Genomic DNA, 23,708 nt, shown 5'->3' on the forward strand with positions numbered 1-23,708 from the left:
TGAGAGTTGTAGTCCAGCAACATCTGAAGGACCACAGAGTCTCCCAGCACTGTTGTAAAGGAATATGCTTGTATGTACTGGGAAACAAGCACGTTGTGAACCCCTTCACTATTAATTTTCAAACCTTTTTTGAAATTTCCTTGGCTGCTACTGCATATTAGCAGTTTCACGGCATGTGGTCAGTTCTAGCTAAGACTGGCAGTCACAATTTGTTTTACAGGATCCTTCTGATTTCAAGGTCTGGCTGTTGCTCTAGAGCATTTTTAATACAGGAGGACAAAGCACAGGTCACATATTTTTCACACGTCCTTGGCACATGATGGGTGTCTTTTACGCTCCAAGCTTCCCAAATGCCCCTTTGTAAATAAAAATAAAAATAAAAAAAAATCTGGAAGTTCAAGGTTCAGAGTTTATCTGTTAGAAAAGAATTTTATCTTCACATAGAAGCATCTCTTCTTTAGCTCAAGAACCAAAAACTCCCAACTTGGGATATGCCTTTCTGGGTCCCATACTGCACCTTCCCTCATACAACCCTCAAAGCCCATTTCAACTAATTTTGCACTCTTTTGCAGCAGGCTCAAGAAAACACAGCATGGAACAAGGACTAGGCAGCGATGTGCCTGAAAACTTCTACGCATTTTACAAACATGTAAACTTCTGTCTAGACAAAAAGAAAAGGCAGCGCTTTGTGCAGGACTCAGTTTCTTGTAAATATATAAATTGGACTGCTGCTGCTTACCTTAGATTTATTTATTCTGTACACAAAAGAAATATCAGTTCACCTTGGCCTTATTGGAGGTACATAAATCTCCAATGACTAAGAAATAAATGGGTGTGTGAAACAGTTAAGTGAATAGTTACTTTAAATAAAGAATGGAAAGCCCATGAATTCACAGCTTAAAACATTTTATAAGACTTAAAATGCTGAGTGGTTCAAACTCGGACTACATTTGAGAAAAATGCTAAATTTCACCTTTTGGAGGCACAAGGCTCTTGGAGGGCTGGAAATGCTAAAATTAGTTGTGTCTGTGAGTGCCTTTGTTTTTACACAAAGCACTGCGCGAAAGCCTGCAAGGGGAAAAAAGGAATACGTCCCCCAACCCCTCTTTCCTAAAGTTCAAAGCCCTATAATAGTTTTTCCATGTAAATAACGAGTCAGGTTTTAACAATGAAAAAACATATATATTCACGAACGCAATTAATTTTGGATGAAGTGATTGGATTTCCTTGTACAGCACAAAGCCCTTCTCTCCCTTGCTTTTCTTGTTTGCAAAATATGTAAATATTTAGTAATGTGAATAAACAAGCTTTGGTTCCTTTTTTCCTTCATTTTTGCTATATACCTGACATGCCAGCTTTAATAACATTTGATAGTTTATTTTAAATGTGAAGTTTATTTCCAAAGTCCTCATCTAGTTAGAAAGACTCCCATCAGCAAAGTCAGTCCTAATCAAAGGAAGGGTAATTGAAAATAAACAATTTCTTAGCCATTTAAATTCAAAGAGAGAATTTCTTTTGTCAGATAACTTTTTTAAGCAACATGGGGTGGGGGAAAATACATTTCAACGCAGCTCAAAAGCCCCAACAAAAAACAACCTCTACACCGATCCCAGAGCTCAGCAACTGGGTAGCAGAAGGGACGGAATGCAAACACCCAAACTAATGCAGTGGAGGTTTGCTGGATCAGAACCACTTATGCTGACAATTTCCTAACGGAGATGTTGCATCTGCAAGGTCTGCAGAACTGGGGCCTGTCAAAAAAATTGCTTGCTTGCATGGTTACATGTGTGCAAACCCTGATGAATGGGGCATATCAGTGTTATACTAAGTGGACAAATATGAGCAACCAAACCAGTGCTCAGAACTGGTGGGGTGGGGAAAGCTATGCTAAGTTGTAAGGGTTCTATGAGAGATACAACACTATCTTTCATTAAGTAGGGTGCTGCTATCACTTCAGTATTAACGTTTGCATTCCCATACATATCACTTGCATGGCTATTTTTAAAGGAATACTTCCTCTGTAGAAAACCTAATGCCCCCTTTCAAACAACCCCCTGAACGCTTTTGCAGCCTCCCCTGTTTCTTCATCAGAGTCCCTTTCCAATGAGTCCATCCAGCGTAAGGGAGGTTGCCCCTAAAGTTGGAAAGCAGAGTGCTGAGTCACAAGCCTTGTGTTGAAATAGGACTGACAAGTCTTTTGCTGATTAATGAATTACGATCAGAACCTATATATGTATATATTACACACAAAGGAACGGAAGGAAGAACACTGGGATGAATGAGAGACAAATGTGTATGATTTATTTTTTTTCTGGGCGAAGAGAAAGAGACAAAAGGCCCCCCTACCCATGCCCTTGACTGCCTGCCTGCTGAGCAAACTATCTCTCGGTACTCACTCCTACATCAGCCTTTCATGACATCTGTCGCCTGGAGGTTTAGTCACCTGCTGGTGACTAAACGCCACCACTCCGATTGTGAGAATGGGACAAGCATCCGACAACAACCCACTGGCAAGCCATTGTGTTTTGTTTCCTGCAAAAGGGCAGTGGGAAGGCAGCCGCCGGCCCCAGTTGCTTGGCACTTGGCTGGGGCGTGGATGTCAAAAAGCCTGCCGCAGACCGGGCCAAAAGTCTGGGCCAAGGGGATTCTTAGACAGGCAAGTACTGCAGGGAGTCAGAACGGGAAGCATGAGGAAAGGCGAAAGAAGTGGAGAAAGAGAATGGGTCAGTTTCTCCCGTCTATCCCCACCCCTTCCACCCCCCCATCTTCCTCCCCCCCCCCCCACATCTCCCTCCACCTCCCTTTTCCAAATCTGGCATTTCAGCCGAGACAGGGTGGCTTCACACACTCACCTCGCCTTGTCTCTTTGTAGGGGAGAGGAGCCAATCTGCGGTGCCTCTCCTCCTCCCCCCATGCCCCCCCACATACTCCCACCCTCTGGGACTGGGCTTTGCTTTGTGGTTAAAGCTTTACACGTCAGAAAGGAGGAAAGGGGGGGGGGTAGAAGGGAAGGTTTCGTGAATATCTTCACCAAATTAAAAAACAACAACAAACCACACACACACACAAAAACCAAACCCACAACCAAACCTTAGTGAGTGGGATTGGCAAATGGGATTATTAATCCTGGCCCAGAATAAAGGAGGCAGCAGACTCCATGCAGACCCCTCGGCGAAAGGAAGCATCCAGCCACACACCTACCTTCAAGGGCTGCGCCGGACTGGGGCTTTAACCAGATGGAGTTCAGAGCAGGTAGGAGTCCCGGGTACCTTTCTGCAGGCCTCCCCCCCTGCGCAGGGAAGCCAGCCCACCTCTCCCCACTGAGAACCTCAACTGAGCCCTCACAAACACGTTCAATTTCTCCAGCATTTACTGGAAGACCCCCCCTTCTTCTTTTTCTTCTTCTTCTTTTTTTTGTTAAAAAATGCCACTAGCAAATCTTGGCAGCATCCAGAGATCTAGAGAGCGGGGTTGGGAGGGGGTTAGGGTGGGGTATGGTGGGCTGGCATTTCCTCTGGATAGTTCTTTAACAAAACAAAACAAAAGTTTTCTCCCGCTTCCTTCTTTACTTTGAGGGAAATGCATACTGCTGGCTCCTTTACCTTTCTCTTGCCCCTCCCCACCCCAAAGTTTGAAGAGCTGCAGTGGGGTATGTTGAGGTGGGTGGCAAATGTGGGGTGGAGAGGTGGGGGGGGGAGAGAGAGAAGGAGAAAGAAATGAATGACCCTCCGCTTGTATACAATTGCATCAAATACATTCTTGAAAGCAACCTGGTTCTGCTTAACACTTGATTTAAAAAAAAGGAAGGGAGGGAAAAAGGAAAGGCAGCCGCTTCGAGAGAGGGTGTATGCACTTTTTTCCCCCTTTTTCTTTTTTATATTCTTACATTCCTGGACACCAATCAAAAGAGCAAATCACGGGAGGTGGAAGAGGAGAGAGAGAGAGTGAGAGAGAGAGACAGAGAGTGGTGAAAACTTTGCACACATACAAAAAAAAAAAAAAGCGTACAGACAACTTTTCCCACCTAACACCCAGCAAACACAAACCAAAACAAATAGGGAAAAGGGGGGAGGGAAAAAAAGGAACGGAACCGGGGGCAGAGCCAGCCGGGGAGAAAGGCAATTTTTTCACTCTGCGCCAGGAGCTTCGGAACAAAACCGTTTGCCTGCTAACCCGCAGCGTCACCCCCAGCCCAAACTCTGAGTCTACTATGCTATGTGTTGCTGGGGGGGGTCCAGGTAAGGGCTCGCATCTCATTCAGTTTTGAGAGGGGGGATGGGGCGGCGGGGGGTTCTTGCCATGCGCCTCATCTTCCCCCCACCCCAAAACCGCTGCTGATTCTAATTTGATTTGATTAAAACGTCTGTCTGGCTTTGGGACTGATTTAAGACTTTCCCTTTGCCCCCCCTTCTCTCTTTTTCATGCATGTTTGTGATTACTGGGGGGGGGGGGGAGAGAAGGGGAGAGAGAGAGACGCTGCTTAGTAAGGAAATAACATCCAAAACTGACAGAGGAAAATCAAAGTCACCAGCATTTTAGACAAGGGCTATAAAGGGTTACCACCCCCCTTGTCGTGCTTTAAGTGCTGCCCCAGCACAGAAAGAAAGTATGTTTGGTTACCAAAATAAAGGTTTGTTTGTTTGTTTTTAAACAAAGAGCAGGAGAAGTGAAAGGGGAGGGGGGAACCACCCTGAAACAAGTTTTTTTTGCAAAGAACGAGGAAACGTCCTTTGCTCCGGCGGATGGAGGGGGGGGGCACAAAACCCTAGGAAGTGTCCAGTCTTCCTAAATAATGTTAGGGGTTTTTGTTGCTGCTGTTGTTGTTAATCCTTAGAGTTTTAACATTTGCAGCCGGTTAACAAAACTTTTCTTGCTGTTACTTTGAAAAGGTTGGAAAGGAGTTGCGGAGGGGGGCGCGATTACTTGGAATGAGAGAACTTTTTCCTGCAGGGTGTAATTTTTATAAGCAATGGGGGTTTTGTGTTTTGCAGACAACACCCCAGGCTTTCTGGGAGAGGGCTTGTGTTTAAAATAAAATAAAAATGTAAAAACAAGCCTTAAAAGGTCAAAAGTGGTTTGTTTCCTGGACTGGCTCTTTTGACAATCACGCTGTTTGGGGGAGAGGGGAGTCTCTTGCTCCCACAGTGTCAGCTATTTTAAAAAGAAAGAGCAAACAAACAAAGCAAAACAAAAACAGAAAAATCTTTGGGATTTTTTCTCCCTTGCCTGGATGCTGGAAAAGGCAAAGCAGGGAATGTGGAGGGGGATATGCCGGAAAATGTGAGGCCGAGGAGACCAGTAGACAGGCATACGCAGAACTTGCTCTTTCATGTCTCAAATGAACAACAGCCCAAATTCTCACTGCTAGGTCTGTTGGGGAAAGATGCTGCCTATCGGCTTGGGTCTCTTTACTGCCGGTCAGTTCTGCTCCTTGGCTGAGATAGCCAGGAAAAGTGAAAAGGCATGGGAGGGGGGCAGCGCAGGCAGGGAAGGAGAGAATAGAGCTAAAACTGATAGACGCAAATGGTTCTATCACTCCCATCCAGCAGCTGCAGCTAGCAGCTTGGGACTAGGCATCTTTTTAAGGGATTTCTCTCTAGAACAGCCCAAATTAGAGAGGGATCCTACCCAGCAATACATTGGGCTGATAGGCTGTCAAAGTGCCATTTGTTGGCTCTTTTTGCTTTAAAGCAGAAAGCTGCTTAGAGTTGGGTAGTGGGGGGGGGGGAGGGAAGGATGCTGCACAGGAGGGAACTGAATGGGGTAGGTGTGACTAGAAAGGGCAATGGTGTGCTGGGAAATGGCACAGATTGCATGCATGTGAGATTATCTAGAGGGATGATGTCTCTGGAAATGAGTTGAACCCTGTTTGCCTGCTGAATAGTTGGGCACCAGTGCAGGCTGGCAAGCAGCAGGCAACACGGCCCCCTGTTGTGTGCAAGAGGGGATGTGGGAGCCCATCCTCCAAACAGACAGCCAACCGTCACACCTGAAAAGGCTCTATGCTGTGGAATACCATGGCTGCAGATCCACTGTACTCATAGGAAGGTCAACCTTAGCTTATATGTGCAGGGATAAAAAGGTGGCTGGAATACAAGATCACTGCTATGGAGGGAGCATCTCAAAAGAGAGGCTGGGACTATCCCAGGGAAAGTATCCAGGCATGTTATGGAGCCACATGTAGATTGGAATACACTCCCTAGTTAAGGACCATACATACTCCTCATGCTCAAAACAGCCATGTACATCCATATGCATGTCCATGGCCACACCAATGCATCTCCTTTCCTACAGATGCTCCTCATTAAATTTGCTGCTCAGAGGTAATGGGGCTGGGAGCCTTTACTATTGGCTTATTTTCCATTTCCAACTGTCCATCCCAAGTTGGCAAAGACATTAAGAGCCCCCAAAAGGGTCAGCTTTGAATGAGTTTTGTTCCTGGTGTTGAGGAATAGCAAAATCATTGCTGTGAACTGCATGTGGAAAGGCCAACTACTCTTGTCGTTCTCTTCTTAGGAACCAAAGTGTTTTATTGTACTGCCCGGTGGCTTAGTGGGACACCTTTTGAAAAAGCACACACATGGTTGTGTGCATAAGGATGTCCCCTCTTGCGAATGGCAGCATCTGAGTAAGCTCTGGCACTGCTGAGGACAAAAGTGGGGGGTGGAATTAATTTCAGTGCGTGAGAAGGGTAGAAATCTGTGTGAGATAGGGCTTGCTTAGTATAACAGTGTGGCTATATATAACTAGTAAACAGTCAGAATGTAAACAGTCAGCGTAAGGATAGTAAGGTATGAGACAGGATGGGCACTAAATTCATGCATGTAACAGTCCTATTCAGAAACATAATACTTTTAACAGCCACGTTGCTTAATACCTAAAACGAAGGATGCCTGGAGCCCTTTGAGGACAATACACCCTAGCATGCAATCTAAGCCACTGTCTTCCTGACAGCTACTTCATAGGTTTCACACCTGAGGACTGGAAAGCCAGTCTTGAGTTGGTGTACAAGCACACCTTCACCCATTTGAGTGCTGCCACAAGCTACTGGGGTTGCTCCACACAACTTTCATCTAGGGAAAATGGCACACTAGATAGAAACAAGACTAGGTCTGGCTGTGGTCAGAAGGCACATTGGACCACGTCCTTGCTGAAGCTAAGCAGGTTTGGGTCTGGTCAGTGCCTGGATAAGAGACCACCTGGGAATCCCATGTCCACTGCCTTGGGTTCCATGATGGAAGAAAAGTGGGATATAACATAAACCTTGGCTGTGAGCACTACATTGTACAGTACAACTTGCCCAGTAAATGGGCAACAGAGGAAGTCTTGCCACTGTCTCAGTCTGGGCCTGCACTGTGCCTTATATCAGCACTGGCTTCTTTCCCACAATAAGATGAGTTCAAGGCAGCCTCAGAGTTCTGACAGGTAGACCTCCTGCTGTCCAGCCCCGTGGGTTCGAACACATCTGTGTAAGCGCACCCGCGTGCGCGCGCGCGCACACACACACACACACACACTTCCACGTGCATGCCCTTTCTGTACAGATGCTCCTCATTAAGTTTGCTGCTGGTTTAGGTTTGCTGATCTTAAGCCTGCAGCCAGGAAATTAAAGAGGGGAAAGGGAAAAGTTATAGGGAATGGTTTGAAGGTTCTGTGTGCTATTGCGACAAGACAGTAAAAGGCTTATATATGGAAAGCGGCACAAATGAGGCTTGAGTAGGACATTTTGAGAGACAGGCTTCAGTTTTAGGGGCACACATAGACAGCCATTTCGCACACTCCTGGCTCATTGCTGTAGTGCAGGGATGGCCAAGTTCTGTGTTCTCAGGGACCACTCTATTCTCCAGGCAGTAGTCCGGAAACCGGAAGTATAGTTTGATGCACAGCCCGACCTCCTCACAGGTGGCCAGGCTTTACAATTCAGCCTCTGCATAGCTATCAGACGGGGCACTGTTTATAACACCCCCTCCCAATAATCACATTTAAAGTATGGAATAACTCACATATCTCGCAACATTTGCAAACAAATTTCCTCTCCTTGCATATGAAACCATGGGCAAAATGCATACCACATGGCATTTTATCTGCCAAGAGCCTGATAAAACTGTTTCACGGGCCAGGTCTGACATCCAATGGAGCAAATGCTTTCTCCCCCATGGATCCATGCCAGGCCACCCACATGCTTTCTGTGAGAAGGTCCTGATCCCATGCAGGTTGCAGTCAGTTGTGCAGACCAACAGGGGCAGAAATGCTGTGGTGGGATTTAGATACAGTACGGATGGAGAAAGCTGTGGCCCTCCAGATGATGTTGGGACTCCAGCTCCCATCAGCCCCAGCCGGCATGTTCAATAGTCAGGGGTGACTGGAGCTGCAATTCAGCAGTGTCTGCTGGGCTACAGGTTCCCCATCCCAACATACAGGGAGAAAGCCTGTCCAGCCACTAAATTAGATCCAGCCAGATGTTCCGTTATACTATGTGAACTGAAGACACACTAAAAAACTGGAAGGTAGTACAAATTCAAAAAGAACCTTATAAAAACTGCAACCTTCCCACCCCCCTGCAATCCCCAAGTCATGGTGATTTCAGTCCAAACACAGACACCCACTGCCAGTTAGTAACTCTATTCTCAGAACTACTAAGGCCAAGTCCAGGTTCAAGTTTTCCTGCTGTTAAGACCACCCTACACACACACACACACCTAAGATCACAGAAGTAATGAAATAACCAGGAGTTGTGGTGACAATTTCCCCTGGCTTGCGAAAGAGGTAGCAATCTATTCCTTCTTTAGACATTTACCTCCCAAACTTCAGGTATTTGTTGTTGGGATAGATGCAGGAAACAAAGCATTTAAGCACAGTCACAAAAAGGAGGACTTTCAACAAACAACAGGACAGGTGGCCTATTGTGTTGTAGCCTAGGAAGAAACTGGGAAATATTAGGAATAGAATCAGCCTCAGAATGAGAAATAGACTGCTCGTGTAAGCCAGGGATGGCTAACCTGTGGTCCCCCAGATGCTATTGGACTGCAACTCCCATCAACCCTAACTATAGGCTATGATGGTTGAGGGTGATGGGAGTTGAGTGTAGTCAGCCCTGGTGTAAAGGCAAGAGAGATGCATGGCAAAGGAGTCAGAAGACTGGGTCTTGAATCAGCATGCTAAACAGTAGTACAGAGGCAAGGATGGGACCATGGATGGAGCGAGGAAAGTATCACACAGGTAGAGAAGGCAATACTGTAATAATCTGGGCCACAAGCAAGAACTTTGGATACTAGCCCAGATGCTGCGGATGACTTAGTCACTAGAACGTAATCGCAAAGGGATGCTTGAGGTCTTGAAAGGAGGCTGAGCAAAATGCATCATGGTACCCTGACTATATATGGGAAAATCAAACTCCATTCTGACCACACTGGATTTCAGGTCACTCATGATTGCAAAGCTATACAGCCAACAGCAGAAAAGAAAAACCTGGTGTGAATGGCAAGTTCGTCCAGTACTGGGGCACAGAGGAGCCTGAGATGGAGCTCTAACATTCCTGACATGAAAGGGGAGGAAGCTACCAAGTGTAGTTCTAAAGGTGTGACCTGACAGATGGGTGTGCTGGCAATGGAGTCATTCAGGAGATGGCAGACCTTCAAGGGAAACTGATCTGAAAGGATGTTTAAGGGAGATGAGGGCAAAGTGGTGTTTCTGAGTTTAGACCAGTAGGAGGTGATTTTAGATGTTACATCAGCTGTTTTGGGGAAAACTCTGGCTGCAGTCTGTATGAATGAATAATGAGTGGAGGAAGACAAAAAAGTGAATCAAGGCTTTCTTGTGGAATCTTTATCTGCAACAGGGATAGGAAATGTGGCCCTCCACATGTTATGGGACTACCAACTCCCATCATCCTTGGCCACTGCTTATGCTGGTTGGGACTAATGGGCACTGGGAGTTCAAAACCATCTGGAGGACCAAATGTTTCTCAGTCCATGATCTACAGCATCTGAACCCTGCTTACAAGGACAGTCTGTGTGGATAGCAGTCTCCTCATGGATACTGCACAGTGATTGCTATTTTCTTAGTATGGACAGTTCCTGTGCAGTGATTTCTCATTTAGATTCTAGGAATCTCAGTGGAGTGCTATTTACTACAAGTATCCCAAGCGCATTTTTTGTGCTCTGGCATAAAAGCTCTTTGGTATAATTGACGCTGGCTAAATTGCACAGTGCTGACATACCAGTTCTTCATTATTCTGCCCACAAGACTCTTGAGAGCCCTCTTGGAAATTTAACTGTGACTCCCCATTAATAGCCCCAGGAACACCAGATTCTCTGCCAATCCCTGTGTCTAATATAGGAAGGACTCAAATTAAGGCTTCCCATATTAAGATTTCTTTAAATGAAGCGCTCACAGACCACTAAGCCATTCCCTGCCACGAATGTTTTGAAATCCCAAGGGGGAACAACCTGTCATAAGCTCTTGCCAACAGCTTAATTCTTCCAGGAGAAGCCAGCTAGAAAAAGAAAAGCTCACAAACTTGAAAGGTGATCAGCCTGCTTTAAACTTGTAGCATTAGGGTGACCAGCAATCTTGGAGCATTTCCATGGTCATGAAAATCCACAAGCCACCTCTGTAGTTTTCTGTGATCAAAGAATATGCTGCACCCCTAAATGTGAATCATTTCAGGGGGTTTTGTCTTCTATTTCTTGCATTGGCTCTAAATTTCACAGCTGGGTACTTGAGCATGGCTAAATGCTATTCATGCCTGGTCAGGATAGGACACCACAGACTATGTTCTTACCTGTCTCAATAACCAGATGGGCACTAGGAATTATACTTAGTGTTAGTAATCTCCATTCTGCATAGTATTAACACATGATGGCTTTTGTACAGAACCCCAATGCATGCAGTAAGGTGCCCTCAATATGACTTTCTGCTCTGACTCTGGGCTTTTCCTACTGCCTTCCTTTCAGCCTTGATACTCTTGTAAGCTCACATCACAGTTTTGTACCGGGCCAAACTGGTTTCAATGCAGCTTAGCTCAATATATACTTTGGCTCCACATGTTCCCATATTCAACAGTAGAGTCAAACACCTAAAAAGCCTGTGTCAGAAAAACGCTTGTCAACAACCATATCCATATATATCTTACAGGCTCAGGACAGTTTTGAGGTCACGCAGCCAATAATATTTCATGTTTACCCAGAAATAAATCCAACTGAGCTCAATGGTGCTTAAAAAAGGTAAAGGGACCCCTGGCCATTAGGTCCAGTCGTGGCCGACTCTGGGGTTGCGGCGCTCATCTCGCCTTACTGGCCGAGGGAGCCGGCATACAGCTTCTGGGTCATGTGGCCAGCATAAGCCACTTCTGGCGAACCAGAGCAGTGCGCGGAAACGCCGTTTACCTTCCTGTCGGAGCGATACCTATTTATCTACTTGCACTTTGACTTGCTTTCGAACTGCTAGGTTGGCAGGAGCAGGGACCCAGCAACAGCAGCTCACCCCGTTGAAGGGATTCGAACCACCAACCTTTTAATCGGCAAGTCCTAGGCTCTGTGGTTTAACCCACAGCGCCACCCGCGTCCCCCAGTGGTGCTTACTTCCTAGTTAATGCATGCATAGGAGTCACTTCAATATACACCCAAGGCTGCAATTTCAGGATTGTTTCAGAGAAACATCTGTCTATTCTCAAAAGTTTCCTCTTACCAATCCTATCCCTGAAATGGACTATTCTTTTGCTATCAGTCAGTTTTCCCAATCAATACTTCCCTCCTAAGAATGTCTCGCTATAAAACCTGATGCCAACTAACACCTCACCATATGCAGCAACTGAAATAAAGCATTTCCACACTCCCCTTGTTCTCTGCACGCCCGAGGTCTTTCCACTGATACAGTTGCTTTTCCCTCAGTGGAAATCTTATTACACATCATCCTGCAGGAAGCCTCTTTGTTATGCTAAGATTGCAATCCTAAATTCATCTATTAAGAGTAGGGCTGCAATCCTATGCACATTCACCCCAAGTAAACATGTATAAAGTTTGTGGTGCAAGTTCCACTGAACTAAGGAGGACTTGCTAAGGAGAAGTAAGCATGCAATAGACTTGAGTAAGCACACGTAGCCACCTCATGAGTTCCGAGTGGTCCATGCAGTGATGTTCTTGTAATCTCAGGCATTTACTATCCCACACCGAAATCCTTTAAGCACAGATCTAAAAAGAGGGAAGTTAAAGGTGCAGAGTTTGGCACTTTCTGTGTTGAGTTGGAACTGCCAAACTCCTTGGCTTGCACCCAAATCTGAAATTATTTTTGCATTGTGCAGTCTAGACATGCTCTCCTCAACTGTCCTCCAGGGGCACTATGCACACTTGGTGGCCCTGCTCACAACTTTTGGGCCTAGGCAAACACTCAGCTTGTTTGGTTTTTATGATAGAGGCCAGGCTCCTACCCCAAAAAGCATCTCATTTTACCATTTGATCTGATGCCACTTCTGATTCTCACACACAGGAGGCTTGATGTAGCAATATTATTATCATCCTCATTGTCATCTAATTTATGTACCACTTAGATATCAAATATAAAATCAATACATAATCAATACAGTGGTGCCTCGCAAGACAAAAAGAATCCGTTCCGTGAGTCTCTTCGTCTAGCGGTTTTTTCGTCTTGCGAAGCAAGCCCATTAGCGGATTAGCGCTATTAGCGGCTATTAAAGGCTTAAGGGATTAGCGGATTAGCTGCTAAAAGGCTATTAGCAGCTTAGTGCCTTAGAAAAAGGGGGTGGGGAGCGGAAAAAAAACCCCAGGAATCGCAAGACGTTTTCGTCTTTTGAAGCAAGCCCATAGCAAATTCGTCCTGCGAAGCACCTCCAAAACGGAAAACCCTTTCGTCTAGCGGGTTTTCCGTCTTGCGAGGCATTCGTCTTGCGGGGCACTACTGTACATAATTAAAATACACAATAAGTATTCCATTGTAGCACTTGAAAAAGCAAAACAAAAGCCCCTATTGAAACAAAAAAATCACAAGATCACTTCCGGGGAATGCTTGCCTAAACAGGTGTGTCTAAACAGCAGGCTTGTGGTGGTTACAGTGTCCGACTGACTGAGGCAGGTTGTAACAACATTTTAACTAGAAAGAGCTCTGCTTGATGGAAATGGGATGGTGGACCTTTTTCACTGCCATCACTATGTGATAGTTGCAGATATGCATTCTAACCACTGTTCAGCCTGCTACAGCTGTTATCTGGCCTCTTTTGTTGCTCATAGCTATGAAGAGAACTGAGGAGCAGAATGAACTCTGCAGTGTCAGACCAGACACACTGAAGCGACTGTGTCAACAGGCCTCCTCACCCTAATGTTCTACGATTAGGAAACAGCCTCAACAAAATTACCAAAATTGGCTACTGGAAAATCCTCCAGAGCACTCAGGAATCAATCAGATTTCATAGGTCTCAAAGCGCATGCCGTCCAAACTGGCCCCTCCCCACAACAAAGGGATCAATATGCAAACCACCAGCCACTCACCCTGAAGTGACGCCTAAAGCTAATGTGTGTCCTACCCTGTGTATTGGTCCATTGACAATTTGGGGCAGGCCCATGAAGGCCATGAAGTCCCAAACTGGACCAGACAAAGCAACCTTGGCATGAATGTCGAGGTCATGCAGAACCACTGTCCTGGGGTCCCCCAACACTGGACTTGAGACTACCTTAGACAGCCACTGGGCAACGGGGTGGGCACTTGAACAACAGCATCCCTAATCTCTTCCACTGACTCAACTACAGGTACAGGTTTCCAAGACCTATTCCAAGACTATGGGGTATTCTGGCAAGCTGCATAGATGTCTTACGGACCTCAGTGACTCCCCCAATCTGGCCTTCTAACTTTTATAGCCTTAGTGCATCCAGGTTCACTAAACAGCTTGTCAAAGTTTCTGCTAATGGCTTCTGCATGGTGCTTTGTAGGCAAATCTGTAGGAACTAAGCACACAGCTAAGTGATTTGCATGGAATGTGTGCATCTAACCCCTGTATTGCACCCCTTGTGTTTTATACTTCAACCCCTAAGCTTCCAACTCAGCTGTCCATTCAGCTGTCTTCCCTTCTCACTTGACCTCATCTGTTCTCACATCCTTTGCCTCAATTCCCCATTCTGCCCTTGTTTGCTGCTGCCTATAAGTGTGGGTGGTCACTGACTATCCTCTGCCTGTTCTTTTGCTACAGGTATTTAACTTTAGGAGCTGTTCACAAACTGTTGTTGAACTTCTAAGTATACTTGCCAGGAAACAAGTCTCAGTGAAATCAGTAGGGTTTGGTTCCAAGTAAATGTGATTAAGATCAGGCTCTAAGTTTGACAATAAATGGTTAAAAATGTGTTGGAGGACCCAGTAAAGTTTCTTATGTACAGTATTCTAGCACATGCTCTGTTGTGTGCCCATTTGTAAACAGCTGCAAGTTCCTTCGTGGGCTATATAACCTGCAGAGTCTCCCATCCATCTAGGAATCTCCTTCTGTGCCTCATTCATTTTCACACTTTTTCTGTTCCCTGTCACTTCCTACTTCACCCTACACTTCTCTCTCCCGGAGCTTACCTCAGAATGGAAAAATCCTTACAAAGCACAGCCACTGTCTGGTTAATTTCATTGTCCGCTTTCTTGCACGGCCTTGACTCTGTCATTATTGATGCAAACAAGTCTGCCGGCTGTTTGGGGCTCCCCAGTGTCATCAGCAGACTCCTCCATTTTCTCAGCCCGGAGTATGCCTAAGGGAATACACAGATGTAAGGACAAGCAGGGTACACAACCAACATCATTCCAGCCCACCCAGCCCCTACTTACTGAAGACATGGGGGAACTTTGTTCCAATCCCGTCAGCTGAAGATTCATCAGAAAGCCTAAACAATGTATTTTATTTTGCTCAGCCTCTGTTCTGTAAAATGGAATTAATGAACAGCCCAACTCATAGGTTGTTTCCAGACTAAAAGCAGAAATGGTGATAGAGGCATCTGGCTCTCTAAAAGTGGTGCTGGTTCTTTGCCATGCTCCACACACCAACGTCAGGTGTCAAGTCATTCATAGCCCACTATAGGAGACACTATATAATTCACAAAGGTTGATATTCTACTCAGTAGAACCAGCAGAGTTATAAAACCTTGGATTACTAGCTGAAATTTTCAACATTGTACCACATTGTAACAATGCTCAAAGATATACTAATATATGTTCTACTTTCTTGGACCTTTTCATAGGACAATGAAGAAGAAAGTTGATAATGTGGGCATCTAAATTTTAGATGTGTGCAATGGGGCAGTTCACTGTTTGTCTGAGCAGAATGGGAAGTTCACATGCCCAGGACCACTGCAGACTTAAGCTTCCTACAGACACCCCTGTGCATGCACACACACTTTTGAGGCTTCCTGCAACTGCAGCATATTAAAAACAAACTTTAAATCAAGCAGAGAAAATGATAGGTGTCAGACATCGGGTTTTCTTATGTGAAACTTTTATATGTTAGTAAAAAAGAAAGAGAGAAACGTAAAGGACCTCTGGACAGTTAAGTCCTGTCAAAGGTGACTATGCGGTGCGGCACTCATCTTGCTTCAGACCGAGGGAGCTGGCGTTTGCCCACAGACAGCTTCCAGGTCATGTGGCCAGTGTGACTAAACCACTCCTGGTGCAACAGAACACCTGGAAATGCTGTTTACCTTCCTGCCACAGCAGTACATATTTATCTATTTGCACTGGTGTGCTTTCAAACTGCTAGGCTGGCAGAAGCTGGGACACAGTAACTAGAGCTTATCCTGCCTCACAGATTCAAACTGCTGATAGTGGTTTAGACCACAGCGTCACCCGCTCCCTTGGGTACCATGGTACTTAGATAAGTCATTGAGATAGTTTATGGCAAAGGGGGTGCCCTCTCAATTTCAGGGTAGCACTTTAAATGTCATACAGTATTAAGTTATCCAGAGTTTCTACTGCAGCCTAGTTCTGAACACATATGTAAGACTCTTCCTTCAACCTTTCTGAATATACAGAATGCTTTCAACATTTCATAACCACTCTGATTTTGCACAGAAGCAAGGTTAAAGGTGCTAAGGGTACATATATAATCTTACGTACCCTAAGTAGTGATGGGACGCGGGTAGCGCTGTGGGTTAAACCACAGAGCCTAGGGCTTGCCAATCAGAAGGTCGGCTGTTCAAAACCCCATAACGGGGTGAGCTCCCGTTCCTTGGTCCCTGCTCCTGCCAATCTAGCAGTTCGAAAGCATGTCAAAGTGCAAGTAGATAAATAGGTACCGCTCCGGTGGGAAGGTAAACGGCGTTTCCGTGCACTGCTCTGGTTTGCCAGAAGAGGCTTAGTCATGCTGCCACATGACTCCGTTAGCTGTACGCCAGCTCCCTCGGCCAATAAAGCGAGATGAGTGCAGCAAGCCCAGAGTCGTCCGAGACTGGACCTAATGGTCAGGGGTCCCTTTACCTTCACCCTAAGTAGTACAAATCCACTCTCCAACACGCTTCTGCTCCACTTGCAATCCTGGGTCAACTCCAATGTGCCTCTGGCCCATTAATGAACTCATTTCCCCCTCCATATTACATTAAATTGGTTTCTGCCTCTTCCCTACCTCACCTTCCATTTGCTAATTCCTCTTAGTCTAGGGGTGCCCAAACTTTTTTCCAAGAGGGCCAGATTTGATGAAGTGAACATGTGCAAGGGCTGACCAAAGTTGTTGAACTTTTTTTAGGGTTTTACCCCAGGACATATACTGCCACGGGGGCGGATAAAATTGACCGGCAGGCCGGATTAGGTCCCCAAAATGGACTTTGGACATGCCTGTCTTAGTCCTTCCCTTTGTGTGTGAACCAGGAGAGGACTGGTGTCTACCCCAGTTCACTGCATCAAAGGCTTCCTTTCAAAGTATTATGCATACCTGCAAGGTGAAAAGCAATTGCTCTCTTTACACCCTTTCCTCTCCCAGTAGTCTCTTTCACTCTGGAGATTTAGATTTAGATTAAGCCCTCCCCGCTAAACATAAGGGCAATCAGTTGCTCCTTTAATTTTTTTCGAGGGTGAGGTGGGCAGAGTGCTCTCTTGTACTGACTCCTAAAGACAGGGCGCGTATTTTCTTGGCCTGCTGCTCTGACTTTCAGCCTCCAGTATCAAAAAATATTTGCGAAGGCAAAAATAAAACTTCCTTATCACGGAAATCATAGACGGGACCTTCCTCCCAAGATAAATCTGCTGGGACTAGTCTATTATCTTTTCCATGTACCTATTCGCTTAGAATCCATAAAATAAAACGTCTGGAGAAATGCTGCGAGAATCTTCCACGTTGAGCTTTCTGGGCTCACCATACGCATTCCCCGTAACTCCGGCCGCCATTAAACAACCTGACTAACTCTTCTGGTCTGGTTTTTAGAGGGCTTTTTATACTGGCGGTCGCTTTCGAAGTTCCGGTGACAAAGCGGGATACAAATCTTAAAATAAATGAATACAGTACAGCTCGTTGACTGCAATGGCCGCGGAAATTCAGCGCCCCACAAATCAGTTCCCTTCCTCCCTCTCCCGTGTCTACCACCTTTTCTGCAGGCCGCAATCACGTCCTTATCTAGCCTGATCCAACTTCTCTTTTGTACGTGAGGGAGAAAAAGTAAATGCACCCCCTCCCCCGGTGAAGAAGCTCTTTTCTTCGGATCGCATTCTAAAAAGTTGCAAAAATGCGCTGCGGCCCCTTTCCGCCATGTTTCGATTGCTTCTTCCCATTCTCGCCTCAGGGCCACCCTAATCTGTGCCCAGCTTGCCGTCGTCCACACCCCTCGACCCCTTCAGCCTCCCCCCACCACGCCACGTAAAAGTCTACGGACAGCTTTGTTGTTTGTTTTGGAACCAACATCGCCTGCAACTCTGGAAACTCGACCCTCCTCCTTCTCCTCTCGCCCCCGCCCCGCCCAGGCTCTCACACCATAACATGTGGGGCTGAGCTGTTAAACAAAAAACAACCTACGTGGGGGCTCCCGGCACCGCGGGGCTCAGCCAACCCAAACAGAAAAGGGAGTGAGTCACAAGCGAGCAACACCCCCCACCCGAATCGGGTTCACCACCGTCCGTTTTCAGTTCAGCTCAATGATGCCTCACTCTCTGGCCGAGAGGTGTACAAATCAGGTAAATGCTCTTAGGGCTGTTTTCAATCCACACCCCATAAAGTCGATCCCTATTCCCTAAGGTTGATCTACTGTGTCCCCCCTTCCTCACTTGACTGGTGAGGAGATACTCTACATTGCTATCTTCTGGAAATCAGGCTTTTGGAGAATAGAAGGAAGAAAAAAAAATGAAATATATTAACAAAGCTCTTGGATTCCTAGAGTTGTTTTCTTTCTTTCTCTGATTTATTCATCCAGGCAACACAGGAGTTTTGAACTCCTTTGCGTTTAAAGGATTCTGTCATACAGAGCACTGCAACCCTTTGCACTCATAGCCAGGAGTAAGGCCCATAGCAGGACTTGCTTCTTCTGGGTAAACGTGTATAGGATTGCTAGGCAAAGGTACAGTCCTGTATTCTCCAGTCCTGGGAGAAAGACCCACTGGAACTTGATAGAACTTGTTTCTGTGTATAGGATTGCCTTATGAGGCTGCAATCCTAAACACACAAAGGAGTATGCCTCATGGAACACAAAGGGGCTTACTTCTGAGTAAACATGCAGAGGACTGCGACATAAAAGACTCTTGTGTTTGCTGCATCAGTAATGTGAATGCAGAACCAACACTGGCTACTAGAAAATGCATCTTTATTTAAAGGTTGTTCTCATCTGCCTTCTAGACTGCATTTACAACATTCAAACGTGCACATAAATAGGGTGAGGGCGACTCAGGGGTGCAGAACAGTCCAGTGCATGCTTGCTCAGAATTAAGTCTTCCCTGAAGCAAAGCAGGGTCAGGCCTGGTTAGTACTTGGATAGGAGAAGTTGGTCCACCCAATGAGCTTAGACCTAGGCTGCATCCTTAGTGCCTTGTAATTAGTGCTTATTCAGTGGCAAAAAATCATGGATAAGCACAACCACATATGGTTAGGATAACTCATGCACCAAAAAGCAAAGAACACTCAAAATCCAGTCATGCTTGCTGTCAAGTACTGTTGCCTTATTTTTTTGCTGTGATAGGGAATCATAGGAGACCCATAAACCCTTAAGTGGACATCACATTTAAGGCTGCAATCTTATGGGTATTTGCATTGAACTCTGTGGGACTTACCTCTCAGTCAACTTCCACGGTGCTGGTCTGTAAGGTTCACAAAGGTTGATATGTTATCTTGAACAACCTGTTGAATTTTTCTGTTCAGGCATTTTCACCCTGTTTGGATTGTTGGGCTGTTTGCTTATTTTCTCATTGAGTTTTGTGCTTTAAAAAACTGACATTCTGGAACAGGGCACTCAAAAGGCAGGGTTGCTTTTATAGACATGGCATGTATTGCCAAAGTATATGGAAAAGACAGGGCCAGAAAATAAGAACCAGGGATCTTCCCGCCACACATTCCTTATGTCAAAGGCCCTTTTGTTCAGTGTTCCTTAGTGCCCATATTACTTAGTGACATATTACTGTCCAGTCTGTGGTGTTGTTTTTTTAAGAGCATATTTTCCTAATTACGTTTTGATGGGAATTAATGTATGTACAGTTTCTGATATGTGGAAGTTGTTTTCTCATATTTCTTCTTCTCTCTGGTCAGTTGAGGCAGGAATCACCACGCATTAACTCTACCAGTCATAGCATTGGAGAGGGCCTTGTCGCCAGTCATGTTCAGCCAGGGCCAGTCCTACCATTAGGACCTAAAGCAGCAGTTCATCCTCTGAAGCCCCCAGGCTATTTCCCTCTGTTGGAAGACAGAGCTGTGTATGCTACTCAATTTTGCCCTCCCTTGCTAAATTAGCCTGCTGCCTCAGATGTAGTAGAGGACACTATCCCATCATCACTCACCGGTACTGAAGTTAGGTTAAACTACCAGTCCAGTCAGCTTCTATACAGGAAATCAAACGTTTTCTTGTCCTTCACCTCAGGCAGCAAAATTCTCAGGGAAGCCAGAGATCGAGATGCCTTCCAGCCTCTTGCTTGACAACCTCCAATGAGGAAGAGTCTTTTCCCACTCCTATATAATCACTGCCATTGTTAAACTGTGTCACCATCAAGAGGTGTCTCTTAACTTAAGCCTATTAGATCTAGTCCTTCTGGAGCAGACAGAAGGAAGGCCTTCTGGTGACATCCTTTCAGGTATTTGAAGAGTGCTTCATTTACCCCCTCAGCCTTCTTTTCTCCAGGCTGAACATAACCAGATTCTTCCACCTTTCTCAATAAAATGTGCTTTGTCCAATTTGCCTACATTTCCATTAAAGTGAAAGTGGGGGCAGTATTCCAGATTACTAGACAAGAGCCCAAGAGGGTTTAGGAACATAAGAAGAGCTCTGGAACATGTGAAAGATTGATGTAGCCCAGCATTCAATTCCTAGCAGCAGCTGGACAGATGCTTTGTGAGGCCCACGAGCAGGGCTTGAGTAGCTGCCCTCAGCCATTATTTGGCCTTCAGAAATTGCAAAAGGCAGAGTGAGGCAACCACCTCAGGTGGCAGGTGCTGGTCAGCAGTGTTAGCCCTGCTTGGCTGTTTTCCCTAAGCCCCTTGAGTGTTCCCCTTAGTCAGAGGAAAAGGCAATGTGTGCTACAGGGCCTGCCCTGTGCCCCCACAAAACTGCCTGCTGCCCTCGGGCATGGTGGAGGATGCTTTCAAGTTGTCAGGCTGAGTGAGGTGGCTGCCTCAGGCAGCTGGGTTTGAATGTCACAAAAGGGCTGAAAATGTTGGGTTTTATTCAACCGTAGTGCTATGTACCGTAAATTTTTGTGCAAGTGGAAATCCGCTTGACCAACAAGCCCTCTAAATTCATTCTGGGGCTTCTTCCAACCCTCAGGAGCAGATTTGGGGATGTGAATGGGGGGGGGGGGAGTCCTATTTCACAAGTGGAAGTTGTTCCTTCCACACACGGATCTAGTTGAATGCTGCTCTTAATTTTTACTCTCAGGAAAAGGTACTTGTGGGATTCTCCACCTCAGGTGCCAAAATAACTTGGCCAGCCTATCATTAATGTGACCAGGACTTGGCGAGAGGAGTGGATGCTGTTTTCCATTCTGCCTCAGGCAGCAAAATGTCTTGGGCCAGCTCTGTATTACAGCAAGTTTCACCTGCCAGTCCAGTATGTGGAATTTGTGGGTGTCTGTGTGGGTGTCCAGCTTGTCTTCTGCTTCAGGCAGAAAAATATATTGGGCCAGCTCTGACTTTGGGAACCACTTCAGATGAGAGAATGCTGTGAAGTACACTATTGAGGGCCCTCAGAGAGCCAAAATGGCTGTGTGTGTGTGTGTGCGTATGTACATTTAAAGATATATAGAAATAAAATGGGTGTAGGGTTTCCTCACAAATCTCTAAATGCATGTTTGACTGCAAAAATTGATGTGAATAGGTTTCCTGTGCAATTATACGTGAAATTTGAGCGTGTATGTGTGTGCACATGCAAAGGAAGCCTGAGGCCTGCAGGCTGAGCTTAAAGCCTGTCTTTGGAACTGAACGCTGGAATTCTCTCACCAGCTCTGGATTATCAAATCAGATTGATGGACAATTGTTGGCAGAACCATGGCAGGATCTCCCAGTTCTGGGAAGTGACGGGATTTCCTCCACCGCCCCCATTTTCTCCCATTACATACACACGCATGCACACCACTACATGCCGAGAAAGATGCCAGTTGGATGAAAATGTGTTGGAACCAGACATGACCTTTCGCTGTGTTGGGAACAGGCACTTTCGTAATGGGCCTCTGACGTCAGGAACCTCCGTGGTTTCTTGCGAGGCCAGAAAGGTCACTGTATTGTTCTGGCCTGGCTCCCTCTCTTCCCTCACAAGGAATTCCCTCCAACGATCAGCCTCTTCCCCTGAGTCGCTCACTGCAGCCTCCTGCGTATATATATTCCTTTGGACATCTCTCCCTCTAATCTCACCACATTTAAACCTCACTGTTTAGTTCTTCAGTAGCTGCCTGACTTTGGAAACCGTCTGGGCAAAATTCAGTGGCAGAGGATAGGATAATTTTGCCACAAGCTCCCCATCTCCTATGCTGCTTCCTCCGTGGGACCCCATCCTAGAACCTGCCCCCCTCACTTTAGATTGGAGATTTGGTGGGGCTGGGGGCAGTGCTATCTGCCCCTCCCTGCATCAAGGTCTGTTTAGTCTGCGGCTCTATAATAACCCCCCTTCCTCAGCACCACTGTAAACATCTGTCAGGGTCAATCTATCCCAGGGCCTTGCCAGGCATAGCTTCCTTTGCCCCCTCCCCCTCTCCTCTTCCCTCCCTTCCCCCTCATCCTGCACCGCGCACAGACAATAAATCCCAGGATCCATTTGCTCAGGAGCTGGTGAGAGGAAAGTGGGGTACACACTTCTTTCTGTTCCTTTTCAGGTTATGGGATAAGACATCAGTGTACCCTCCTAACAATGGAAGAATGAACATAAGTACACCCTTGTTATGTGAGCCAGTGACTCATGGTGTGGTAGTGAGCAATCAAAGCTATTGAGTGAATGAGGCATGCCCCCCTCTTGAAGGTTTTTTGAAATGCTGGCTGTAGAATATTTTGGCATAGAAGGTACCTTTCCGTTCTGCCTAATGGCAAGTTCTGTGTAACTCAAAAGCTTGCAAACTCCTACACTGGCAGCAGAAGGTATCACCTTACCTACTTTGTAACTACAAAATATGCAATTTCCTGCAACTTACAAAGCAGATGTTTACATTTAGATACCACAAATCACTGGCACATTCTTCACAATCTCTCTCGCCAGCTTTCTCTCCCAAATACTAATTTTAAAGAATGGATACACATTAGTAAACACATTTTAGATGCTATCAAAACCAGCAGGCAGTATGAGCAGTCAGACAGGGGCTATTGGAGGTTCATGTAATCTTTTTTATAACATAAGAGTTAGCCCTGCAGCCTGTTCGTAGTGGTACAGCATAGTAGAGAAAAGGGATTTGAGCATATACAGAGTGCATTTCCTTCACTCAACAGTAACTAAAATGCAACATGTAAGTTAACACACCACATATCCTGGTTTTATGAGGAAGGGTTTCAAGAAGAAAACAGGACTTTCAAAAAGGCCTGGGCTCCCACATTTTACATTTTAGAAATAAAGCTCTGGCATTTCCAAGACCAGACTGCAAATGGTCATATTATTATTTTAAGCATATGTGTCCTGCCTGCTTACAGTAACTAAAATCAGAAAGAAATGGGAGGCTTCAGGCCATGCCGGAAAGATATTGGCACATCTCTAGAGATAGCCATTTTGCTATAGCTAAAACACTGGAATGTGGGCTGAGCCCATTCTGGGGACATTGTTGAGGGCTGGTCTGTAGCTTGAGAATTGGAGGGGGGGGGTTTAAGTAGAGTTATTTGCATCTGTAATCCCAGGGACAGGTTTGCAGGAATCATGGGGCACAAAGGGAGCTATTTACAGGGAGCTGAGGATTAGACTAGCAGGATGAGGGTGGAATCACAGAATGGAGTCAGAACTATTTTTATGGGAAGCCCTGAACTGGAATAGAGAAGTTGGTCAGCAAGTTGGGGTCAATGCTCATCTGCAAGGGGAGAGAGGGTGTGCGTGGGCAAGGGCTGTGCGCAGTGCTGGAGGAGGGAGACGGCCCATTTTTCCTCG

The 23,708-nt window shown here is 45.9% G+C and overlaps 2 protein-coding genes across 5 annotated transcripts in view; one reads left to right on the top strand and one right to left on the bottom strand.

Annotated features, from left to right (window-relative positions):
• Positions 1 to 23,708, bottom strand: part of MAX (MYC associated factor X) — a 703,696-nt gene that overhangs the window by 334,786 nt on the left and 345,202 nt on the right. The gene's annotated exons all lie outside the window — the stretch shown is intronic.
• CLCF1 (cardiotrophin like cytokine factor 1) overlaps positions 2,903 to 23,708 on the top strand; it is a 52,260-nt gene continuing 31,454 nt past the window's right edge. For 2 of the 4 annotated variants that reach the window (XR_014512059.1, XM_083443512.1), the window contains exon 1: positions 3,793 to 4,238. Coding sequence is in view for 3 of the 4 variants with exons in the window: in XM_083443512.1 (XP_083299638.1) it covers positions 3,848 to 4,238 (391 nt within the window). In the remaining variant the exon portion in view is untranslated. Of the gene's footprint in view, positions 3,253 to 3,792; positions 4,239 to 17,986; positions 18,136 to 23,708 lie in introns of those variants that run through there. The other 2 variants (XM_083443514.1, XM_083443513.1) reach the window with 2 other exon arrangements.

The sequence above is a fragment of the Podarcis tiliguerta genome (assembly GCF_965153285.1).
Source record: "Podarcis tiliguerta genome assembly, chromosome: 1".
Classification (NCBI taxonomy): domain Eukaryota; kingdom Metazoa; phylum Chordata; class Lepidosauria; order Squamata; family Lacertidae; genus Podarcis; species Podarcis tiliguerta.